This window comes from Acanthochromis polyacanthus, chromosome 21, assembly GCF_021347895.1.
Source record: "Acanthochromis polyacanthus isolate Apoly-LR-REF ecotype Palm Island chromosome 21, KAUST_Apoly_ChrSc, whole genome shotgun sequence".
NCBI classification, from domain to species: domain Eukaryota; kingdom Metazoa; phylum Chordata; class Actinopteri; family Pomacentridae; genus Acanthochromis; species Acanthochromis polyacanthus.
Window position 1 is genome coordinate 31,562,086 of NC_067133.1, and position 11,919 is coordinate 31,574,004.

General features: G+C 41.6%; 1 protein-coding gene across 1 annotated transcript; it reads left to right on the plus strand.

Moving 5' to 3' along the window:
* The first annotated feature begins 3,057 nt into the window (after window positions 1-3,057).
* On the plus strand, window positions 3,058-10,504 carry LOC110970961 (kinetochore protein NDC80 homolog). The gene is made up of 16 exons (XM_051941532.1): window positions 3,058-3,116; window positions 3,483-3,560; window positions 3,974-4,100; window positions 5,010-5,182; window positions 5,307-5,409; window positions 5,560-5,649; window positions 5,764-5,857; window positions 6,025-6,125; window positions 6,458-6,602; window positions 7,027-7,232; window positions 7,468-7,632; window positions 7,884-7,973; window positions 8,686-8,778; window positions 8,865-8,995; window positions 9,809-9,911; window positions 10,187-10,504. The coding sequence occupies exons 1-16, from the start codon at window positions 3,058-3,060 to the stop codon at window positions 10,313-10,315; spliced, it is 1,887 nt and encodes a 628-aa protein (XP_051797492.1). The 3' UTR covers window positions 10,316-10,504.
* Window positions 10,505-11,919: the final 1,415 nt, after the last annotated feature.

The following is an 11,919-nucleotide window of genomic DNA, read 5'->3' on the forward strand; positions in this document are numbered from 1 at the left end:
AGTTTCTTTGATTCGTGGTTCGTAATTAGCATAATCTTTGACACCATTTGTGTCCCTAAGTATGTAAATTCCTCTACCACATTAAAGAGAAGAACCTCAGGAGCTGCACGTCTTCTTTCCTCTTCATTAAGAAGCAGTGCTGCCAATTTGATTTTGTTTACTGCATAGCCTGAAATATCACCAGATACTCTCATTAACTGTAGTAGATGGAACTGATTCACTTAGTTTAGTGATAAAAACCACGTCATCAGCATAGACTGACAGCTGATGTTCAGTCTGTCCGACTGCTATTACATGATTGATGTGATCGTAGAACAACTACTAAAAGGTTCTATTGCCAAAAATAAAAGTTGTAAAAGTTTGTCAAATGTTTCTGTTAGCCAAGAATTCTGATGTTGGCATTTTAGAAATCAGACAGATCCACTTTCTAAAACTCTCTCCAAACCCAACCCTCTCCAGAACATCAGCAGATACTCTACCCCGAAGGCCTTCTCTGGTCTAATGGTGGAAGAGCTGGATCTGAAGCCTCTTAACTGATATAAATAATATTCAGTCGTCTTCAGACATCATGGAAACCTGCCTTAAATCCATTCTGGTCTGTCAGTAATGTCTGGCACTAGAGTTAGTATCCATTTTGGACTTTACAGAACATTTTAAGGTCAGACTTTAACCATCTTATTGACCTCGTTCTCATTTTGTGTGTGTGTGTGTGTGGGGGGGGGGTTTCCCCTGGTTTTGGAACAGATATAATGAGAGCTCCATTCATAGAAGATGGTAGGGTCTCATTCTGAAATGCTTCTGGGAATATTTCCAGCAGTGGTACAAATAATTTGTTTGGTGGACAAATTGCAATGCACAAAGTCTTGTGCATTTCAGTGTTGTTTTTTTAATTTTGTAGTATTGTATATCGATCTGTTTAAATAGTTTCAATATAGGTCCTGTCTGTTGTATATAAATTTAACTCCAGTATTTCTGTGTGCATTTGTGTTTTAACCAATTAATCTGTCAATTTTTATTATCAGTCTCACTTTTATTTCTGGAGCAGTGCTTTTGGTGTTTTTTATGTAACTATCTGTATTATACCGATCAAACAGATGTTTTTGCATAATCAGCCTTAAATGACAGCATTCATTCAAAACCATTTCATAACTGATCAAATGGGGCTTGTTATTTGTAATGGTATCATTATAAGTTGAAAAGCACAAAGAACAATCACTGAAAAATGTGTTTTTCTGTGGGTCTGATCAGTTAGTAATATATTTATATTAGCCACATATTTTCATGCCAAAGTTAGTTGTAAAAGGTAAACTGGGCCACTGTACAGATTACCTTTCTAAGGAAGGAATGGATGTAGAGCTTCTGCGTGTGGCGTTTGAAAACTGTAAAACTCCAGGTCTGCGCATGTGTGGGATTCTGAAGGACTGTGTGGTGCAGTTATATAGTCAAATAACAAAGACAGGTGAAGTCGAATAAAGTCATTTATCTGTCTTTATGCTATCTTTTTGACCGCAGAATCTCCTGGAATTTCACAGCAAATGTCTTTAGGATTAATTCTTCCCAAATAGTGAATGGCTTCTTATCTTTAGCAATACAGTTAGCCACCAAGAATGATGCTCTCAAAGAACTCGGATTTGTTGATGTGGTGGCCCTTAGAAATTGCTTCTGTCCTTCTTGTTCACGCTTTTGTCTTTCAAACTACTCCAAAGGCTTGTCTTTTAATGCACACAACCAAGTGCTTCTGTCTGATAAAGGTATGTGTTGCGGCCAGTAGCGCTGTTTAACCCTCCTGTTGTCCTCATTTATGGACACCAAAAAATATTGTTTCCTTGTCTAAAAAACATCCAGGATTCTGCAAAAGAAAAAAAACCTTTAATTTCTGAAAATTTGCAAAGCCTTCAGGAAGAAAATTCCAATAATTCCTTAAGTTTTTTTTAAATCCCCAAAATTTGGCAAGAAAATTCTTGTAAATATTTTCAAAAAGTGAGTAAAAATATTCCCAAAAAAATCATATGAATATCTTAAGTGATTCCATATATATCAGTAAAACTTCTAATATTTTCTTTAAGAACAGTCACATAAAAAGAGGTCCTGAATTTACCTGCAAATGTTGTTGACGTACCTGAGGTGACCTGGAGGTGATGCCTCCAGCTTCTGAGTCCCAGCCAGGCGATGCCCCAGTCAATAAAAAGAGCAGGTCAAAACTTTTGATGATGGTGCTGAGGTCAAAAAGAAGGAATTTGTTCAAAAAGCCACCTGGTCTTAAAGAGCCTGATTGCAGTGATGCTGTGAATGTTCCAGCTCCCAAAAGGTCTGACTCATTTGACTTCGAAAAGTCTGATGATCCAAACTTGAACCCGTTTGTCACAATATCAGCCATAACCAACTCTCCAAAGTGCAGCAACAAATCCAGTCCTGTGTCCATGGAAACTGACAAACCCACAGAAAAGGAAAGTGGAGCATCAGCAGGCAGTCCAAGTCCAGCAGCTCAGGTGACAGAGGTAGGATGATCCGATGCTGGTCTTCAGAGGATCCAGGTGAAATAAGCTGCAGGTGTGTTGCTTCTGCTCATCTCGTTCATGCTGCTCACCTACAGCTCATCTCACCTGGATCCTACATAAAGAGCATCCTGCTCTTTGACTGTCTGCAGACACATGGAGTGGTACGTGTAAAAAGCTGCTAAAAAGCATTTTATTTTTCTGTACTGCAAGTAGTTGGCAAACAAGACGTGTAGTGTTTGTGGTAGTTGGGTAAAGCTGCTGCTAGCTGGTCATGGTTTTAGCTGCTGTTAAACAACTCATGCTTTCCTCAGAGAAGAGCACTTTCTAACAGTGGTTTGCAGATTTGCTTGGTCGTGTTGCGTTATCTCCAGTTTTAGCTTTTAGCTGTTAACCCTAGCTGTTAGCTCAGCTTCCACATCACATAGACCTAGATTCTGTAGCCATGGGGACTCTCCATCATTCCTAAATTTAGATATCATTATGACACTAATACAGAGTTTGGTGTATTTCTGTAAGATGTGGCATTAATAACAGATGTGTTTGTTTTTCCAGTGGAAGGATGAGTCAAGCAGCAGCAGGCAGCAGCAGGATGACCATGGTGTCCACAACACCCCGGAGGTTAAACACCTGGAATACATTCAAACACAATCATTAGTCAGCAGAGATGCTGCTGTTCTTTACCACCGACTGTCTTCTCTTCCATATGTTTAATGGTTGTAACCTAATGTTTAACACGCCCACATTTCAATTCCAGGATTGACTTTTTGAATCCTGTTGATCTGGTAATGTGTCCAAATGTGTGACTAAGATGGTTTACTTTGGACTACACGTACACATGAAGATATTGGATGTACTTTCCTGCTGTTCCCTGCCTGTGTAATGATAAAGTGGGGCTTCCTGTTTCAGTCTTTGACAGTGTACTGCTTCAAATGTGAGCCAGCAACTAGACCACATTCATTTCTTAGAATTTCTGTTCATTTGCAGCACATTTGGGAAACTCAGTGGCATCCCCAAACCCCAGTCTGGGACCTCTGAGACACGAAGCAGCTTCTTTGGTGCCCGGTATGTGGAGAATTGTGCAAAAACGTAGGAAATTGTATGCCAGTGTAAGCAGACAGAACATGGGATATAGGTCTACACATTCATTCAGTGTGTGTGTACTGCAGGTTGAAAGATAGAATACATAATGAAAACACACAGTTCAACATAAGACCAAAGGGAGTAATACTATACTGGGTTAGGGTTAACCCTATACTGACTGAGCTTCAAGTATCTTTATTCAAACCATTGTTCCACACGCTGTAAAGAATGATTGAAACGGTTCTCCTACTCGAGCTAAAGTCAGTCTGATTTCTGCTTTTGCATTGACTTTGATCAGTAATGCAGTTATTTAGATGCATGAAAAATGAAGTTTGACAGTTTCTTGTCTCCATCTGATTAGTGTTCTTTTGTTTTTCTTATTTTCTTGACTGCAGGACCAGTGGAGCTAGCATGCTGCGTAACAGCACCATGTCGGGGTTCGGAGGAACCGAGAAGATCAAAGATACCAGACCTCTGCATGATAAATCTTTTGTTCAGCAGTGTATCAGGCAGCTGCAGGAGGTCAGAGACTTCATTCTCAGTCTGGTTGCGTCCAAAAGCAGTGCTGTGACAGCAGGAGTACTAACTCTAACCCTGTGGTGGACACACTGACCACACAAAGGTCTGAAGGTTTACAGTCAGGCTGATGAATTGTAGCTCAACCTTTTATTGGATTTGTAGCAAAAAAAGTAACACTGGTGTTTGTTGATGGTGGCTGAAATTACAGAATATATCATGCAATACCTTTATGTACAATATTGTAATTTAAATAATATTTTAATTTATTACCCTGGTTTAAACAAATTTACTTTTGTTTCTTAAACGGTACTGTTTACACTTGTTCTGCTTGTAGCATTTAACATTTAGAATTGAAAAGTTCATTTGCAGATAACTCTGTTTTGATAAATTTTTTTGGAAAACTTTTTATTTTATTGTTTACTTGAGATAATATCAGTCAAACTGAAGTTGAGTGGATTTGACTCAGTAGAAAAATACATGACAAAATGGAGAAAAAATAAATTATTAGTGTTATTATCTCAAGTAAAAAATGAGTTTTCTGAAAACGGAGTTACTGTTTTTGCAAATGAACTCTTCAATTATCAGGTTTAGATGTGTTTATTTCTTCTTTCACTGTTAGGTTAGGTATTGCTCTCTATACACCAAGTCAGATTCCTTGTGTGGACTCACTGGGCAATAACATTGAATAAAGGCTGAATGTGGCCCAAACGGCACATTCACAGAAAGATGAGATCAAAATGTTCCCTAAAATACATGCAGCCTGTGCTTATTTTGTCCAGTTAATGTGCAGAGGGTTAGGATTACTCGAACTTGATATTCTATGTTGCCATATTAGATAAGACCCCAAACATGAATCCCAAGTCGGAATGTGTCCTTTGGTCCAAGCAGATTTTCTCTGCCGTATATTTCTAGTTCCTGACAGAGCAGGGCTACCCAGGAACTTTGTCATCCAAGACCCTCCAGTCTCCCTCCACCAAGGAGTTTGTCAAGATGTTTGAGTTCATTTATCAGCAGCTAGACCCAACCTTTGAGATGCCAAAGTCAAAAGTTGAGGAGGAGATTCCAGCTCTCCTGAAAGCCTTGAGGTAAAAATAGTGTTCACTGTGAATAAGCGAACTATCTCTGCACCTTAGCATTTACTGTAGCCCTTCATATTGTCTTGTGCATTTTCAGAGGCATTGCTGACTGAGTCTGTCCATCTTGTTTCAGGTATCCATTTGTTCTCTCCAAGTCTTCCATGTATTCTGTCGGAGCTCCCCACACCTGGCCTCAAGCCTTGGCTGCTCTTATTTGGCTAATCGATAGCGTCAAGGTGAGGAACAAACACCTCTAAATGGAGTCACACTGAACTGTTGTTTAAAACCAGATTAGTTGCAAATATCACTAAAAACGAAGCAATAAACCAGTTCGTGTGATTTATTTATTATTATTTTTTCCTTCTCATTCCACGTGTCTGTGTCAGATCTACCGGAATTTGAGTCGGCAGGATCTGCTATCCAGTGACTTCTGTAAAGATGGTGGCAGCATGGAGGAGGGAGCCGAGTATAACAAGGTCCTACAGAGTTACTGATGCAGGATATTACACATCCATAGAGGTTTCTCCTCCTGTGTTTGCCAGTCATTGTCCTCAACAGAAGGCCATTAACCTAACTTTGTTCTTGTGCAGCTCTTCCTGGACCACACAGCTGAAACATACTCCAAGTTCATGCAGGGTCAGGATACATTTGAGGAGGAGGATGAAGCTTTCCTTACTAAATTGAGTAAGCACTGAATCTCAAATATTTCTCAATCAAAATGATGAATGGGATTTATATATATTCATTCATATCATTGTCCCTGTTGGCAGATTCAATTCTTATAAGGTGAAATTACAGTTCCAGGAATCTGACTTTTCGCTTCAACAAGAGGATTTTGTTTGTACTTACAGAGACACTTTACAATGTTGATGAAGCCCTGCTGGCCTCGATGGAGGAGAAGCACAGGATGCTCAGTAAAGAGGTTGAACAGCTGGAGGAGGAGAGTCAGACCGTAAGACTTAAAAGTATCTGTTGCGGCCTGCATGTGTCTGATGGCCTAGATAGTCTGGATGTTTGCATTGTTCTATACGATGAGGACGACTGGACTGCACTGACTGGAATTGGATCAAGTGAAAACTAAGAAAACCTGAGTAACTACTTTAGCACAAAATGATGAGAAATGGAGATGTGTATGACGAGGAAGTGCAACAGTTTTTAAGCTTGCTGGATTTTGCCTTTGGGCTGCTATAGACTCCATTCTTAAATGGGTTTGGTTCTGTGAGTAACATGAAGCATCTTCAACAATACATGAGATAAGATAATTTACCTTCTCCTCCTGGGCAGGACCGTCTAATGTCCAAGAGAATGGAAAAGGACAAGTTGCAGGCAGACCTGAAGAAACTCCAGAGTTATCGAAGCAGCCTGGAGACTTTCCAAGCCAGTCTGGAGAAGAAAGCTTCAGAACTGGAAGATGAGCTGGACACCACTGGTAGATATGGGCAATATATTGTTCTTCTAACCTTGTCAGTCAGAAAGCCAGCCAATCACTGGTAGGATGTACTGAATGACTCATCTGTTTAAAATATGTACAAGTTCTTTCTTAGCTTGTGAACACTAGCACACCGACAGAACGGGACTCTACTTCTGGACTCGACTCATGTCTGGGCTGAGATCCTTTCTCAGTTTGAGTCCCTGTTTAAAAACACTTAGCGGTCCTGTTTTTAATGAACAAGCCACTGAAGGAAACCAACTTGAACCAAGAAAAGGAATTCTTAGTATTCCACAGTTACTCAGGTTATAATAAATAGTAATGTGGTCACCAGGGGGCTGACTGGCTCTGGTACAACATATATTATACCTATTCAGAGGATCGTATGTGGTCCGATTTCATATTTATCTTTGTAATCTTTCAGTCAGTCATCTGGAAACTCTGAAACATGAGAGGAATGAAGTGCAACACCTCCTGCAGAAGCAGAAGTTTACTCCAGCTGATCTAGAGAGGATCACCAGAGAGAAGAGGGAACTCCAGCAGACCATCTCCAGTCTCAGCAAGTCTCTGGAAGATGCTGAACAGCACAAGTGGAATGAAGAGATGGCGTTTGCCAAAGTCAAAGAGAAGGTAACGTCTGTATGAGTACATTTCTTGTTTCTGCACAGACGAGCAGCCATGAGCTTCTCTGGTTAGCTGGTTTTAAATAATTTTTGTAATTTCAGGATTATGTTTCACTGTTATGCCTGTGCCTTCGTACTGCCTGGTTTCTAGTCGGGATGTTTCTCTTCCAGCAGCACATGTTATTGACCCATCATTTCACTTCTCTTATGCTTTTCCATCTCTTTATTCCCTTCCATTCCAGGCAGAGTTGAAACTGGCAGAGTACCACAAGCTGGCCCGTAAACTGAAGCTGATCCCGCCGTTGGCAGAGAACGCCTGCTGTCATGACTTTGAGATCAGACCTTCTGAATGTGGGCCTGGCAGCATGGTTCAGCAGAAAACACAGGTACTAACTGCTCACGATCAGGTGTTTGAATTTGTTCTGTTTGATGGTTATGTCAGCATGAACAAGACTATCTTCCAGTCCAACACACCGTGACACTGTTAATTTTTTTCCATGTGCTTTTCATTGCTGCTGGGTGTGCATCCTTTTAAAATTCACACAGCTGGCGTCATGAATGTGGGAACAGTGCATTTATTCAGTCATGGTACTTTGGTTGCTGAAAGTCTGTTCTTTATACTTTCTGTGCTTGGTCTGATTGGTGCAGTGTATTCCAGATGCTTCTGAGAAAGCTGATCAGTGACGTGGAGGAGGAGAACAGTCAATTAACCAACGCCAAACTCAGCCTGGAGGAGTCTTGTGAACAGGTAACCAAATTTTAATACAGTGAACCCTCGTTTTATCGCGGGGGTTACGTTCCAAAAAGAACCCGCGATAGGCGAAATCCATGAAGTAGTCAGTTTTATTTTTTACAGTTATTATACAATACTGCACTTGGGGGAGCGCTGCAGCTGCAGCCAGGTGGATGCCGCGGTGGTACTCTTGCCTTAGAGCGGCCGGCTGAATCAATTGGAGCAGTCGGGGGTGGGGAAGGCTCGCGCCTGTGCTCTTCTACTGGGGAGCGCGGCTGCGGTGGCCAGAGACGGCTGGGGACCACGTCCACTGTCCGGTTGACAGCGGGGGAAAAGAATAAGGCTGCTCCGTCGGCTCCGTCTTTCATGTCTCACTACATGGAGACCAAGGAGAGAAATGATCTAGCGCTCCACAGCAGGCAGCGCTGGCCTGTATGGCAGAGGAGACGAGGGGCGGAGACTGTTCACGTTGCTCAGTCCCTTAGCCAATCAGGATGCAGAACACAATGAACTGTTTAAAAAAAGCATTAAAAAAACTGCACTAAAAAAATCCGTGAAACATCGAAACCGTGAAAGGTGAACCGCGTTATAGCGAGGGTTCACTGTATAGTTGTTAGTAGAAACTATCCCTGTGTTCCGTTTCCTGATGATTTTGCTGTCTTAATGCCAACAGTCATCATAACCGTGTTGCACATCATGAGATGCAATGCCTCTGTGTGTGTCTTAGGTTAATTTCAACATCACAGACAAGTCCAATGATGTGAAACGGCTGAGAGAGCAGATGCGCAAACTGGATGAACGGCTGGATTCTGACATGCAGGTACTGCAGTCTGTTGTCGGAACCGTCATGCAGAAAATGCACAATAGTTTTGCACTTGTGGAGCTTCATACTGTGTTTCTGTTCAGGAAAGTGCTCGTGAGGAACAAGAGTGGGCCGCAGAGATGGAGTCTGTGGAAAATCACCGTAAACTTCTGGAAAAGAAAGTAAATTATGGATATGATGAGGCTGTGCAACAACTGAAGGCGGCTCAACAAGAGTAAGCAGCAATTCAATTTTATTTATATAGCGTCAATTACAGTCAAATCGTCTCAAGACGCTTTACAGAACCCAAATGCCTGACCCCCAGAGCAGCCCAAAGGAGACAGTGGCAGGAAAACACCCTTTTAACAGGGAAGAAACCTCGAGCAGAACCCGGCTCTATATAGGGGGGACCCATCTGCCTGCTGGCCGGGGGGGTTGAGAGGGACAGAGGAGGGCAAGGGGGAGGGATGGGAGAAGAGGGAGGGGAGGGAAAGCAAGGAAAACACAACACACATTTGGATACATGTATGACAGGATATGTGACACAGACAAAGTATAAGCTAACATTGAAAACTGACTCATAGTTTACTCTGATGATGTACGGCTCTGACATTAAACATACTCCATATATAGCTAGCAGTAAAATTCAAACAGTATGTAAGTTAGCATAACAAGTATAGTGAAGGCGATGCAGAGTTGACTGGTGGAAAAAGGGAGTTGGAAGCAGAGGACTGGAGGAAGGTCAGCAGCAGCATCCCACAGTGGACATGATGGAGACTGGACCAGCTGGTGGAACATCAACCACAGATCTGAAGCATCCAGCTCTGGGACCAGGGACACTCGGAGAAATAGCACAGGGGGAAACAGAGTGAATGTACTGCAATAACGGTATACATATTAAATGTAAAGCTGTAAAAATCCTACTTTAGCTTCAAGAAACTAACAAGTACTTTAGGTTCATAAAATGAGGCTTGTTGTGGAGTCTCTTTTCCAAGTCTAAACGATGGGCCGTTTGAGAATAAAACGCTTGTGGTCTGCTCTTCCCAAGGTATCACCTGGTGCTGCAGGAGACCAACGAGGAGAGGCGAACGGTAGCCAACAACCTGGTGTCTGTATTTAGCACAGCTGCAGACCACCTGTCCATCACAGAGGTAACCCTCCTACAGCTGCTGCACACGTTTCTGGCATCATGAGAGAATCTGCATCTCAGAAAATCTGTTTTAATTTAGAGGTGTGAACATCTCCACACTTGGTGGAACACACGGCTAATGCCCTTGTAGTGAGGGGGGGGGCTAATGTGCTGATGAACTAAATTAATATTTTTCCAATGTATTGATGTAAATGTGGTGAGGCTATTCTCAGTTCATAGAGCTGCAACTGGCTATTTTTTTTCTCACCACCATCTCCTGTTGTTGCTGTACAACAGAAGTCCCTGGAGGACCTGCACAGGAAAGTGCAGCAGATCTGCTCGAAGTCTGTAGAAGAAGACAAGGCTGCTGTACAGAAGATGCAGGAAGCCTTTAAGAGCTTCAAGTCTAAGGCCAGTGGTTTATAAAGAGGCCGCAGGATGGAACTGCTTTGAAGAACATTGGAAATGTGGATTATATTTATTTTCAGTTAATATATGTACTGTATGGCATCAGATCTTGCATTGATATTTTAAGATTGAAATGAGAATAAAGGTCAGAATAAACAAATGAAAATTGGCTTTCTTTTTTCTAAAATGAAACTAAAAACAGCTGAGTGTAATTACATCAATGTCTTTGTTGTCACAGATGCATTGCAAATACAAACTGGAATCTTACAGCAAACCAGTTTGTAAGATTACCTAACCCTGTCAGAGGACTGTTTCACAAAGCAGGTTCAACAAACTGAGTGTAACCCTGAACTCTGGGTTATCTGCTCCTGAGATATAAACTCTGAGTTTCTGGTTCAGAACAGCTGGTTTAATCACTTTTTTAATGCACAATATAGGTTTATAATAAAACCTCAAAATTCTGTTTTGTAATGTAATATGTCAGCTAGACAAGTGAGAAGGTGATATTTTTATGCAAGGAAACAAGGTCTGGACTTTTTATTTCCCAAAAGGAAAAACATTTCAAAGTTCTAAACCTTGATCGGTCTGTCTTCACTGTATTCAGTAGATAGTTGTTCTATAGAAGCCACTAGGAGGCAGCAGACACCCCTTCCTCTTTACGTTGCTTGGAGCCAGACAAAAGCACATCAATGTGATATTTCTGTCATGTCCAGTTTGTAAAGGATGGCAAAATATTTTGTGGCTGAAGTTGACAACGTTCCTGGACAAGGTACATTTTATCAGTCCGTTTCCTGGCTATAAAAGACACCAGCAGAAACAAAAAATCAAGCCGTTTTTTTCGTTTTGAGCAAAAAACAAAAAAAAAACAGGAAACGGTTCGGGTTTTTTTTCACCCCCAAAATGAAAATACGACTCCTTACTTCGTTTCATTGGTGGGCGAGGCTTCAGAGCCCACTGGTGCGGTGCCCATCACAATAAAGATCCCGAAATAATAACTCTAATTTAGCTATTATTGGTACCCATTTCCCAATGTGCTTTGCTCGCGCAAGGTCGCTTGGGCTGCTGCACAGCGAGAAATATGGCCGCCGTCTTGGTCCGGTCATCCGCTCCACTCAGCGCTGTTTGACAGCGCATTTAATCTATCTTAACTCTGAATATTAAAATGATTTTCACGCATTTTTTATTTTTATTTTTTTACTACAAACGTCATACATGTAGCTATGATCAGTGGTGTAGTCTACGTGATACACAGATATACACCCCACCACTAGAAAATTTTCCAAATTTCCGTATACTCACTTTAAAATGCGCAAAGATACGTACACCCAGGGGTGTAAACACGCAGGTATACGCCTTATACCCACTAGAAAAGGTCCTGAATTTCCATATAACCACTTAAAAATGCGCAAACACATGTATTAGTATGTTTTTTTGACATAACGTTCACTTTTCTCTGTGTCAGGAAGCGGTGAAGCTGTATGGGACGGGGGAAGGTGTCTGACTGAGAACAGGGCTCACTAAAGGCCGACCGCGGTCCGGATCCGGACCCAGACGCCGTCTATACGGGTGTAAATTTGACAGGTCGCTTCTATTTTACCGGTGCAGCGTTCCAGTGTTTATCA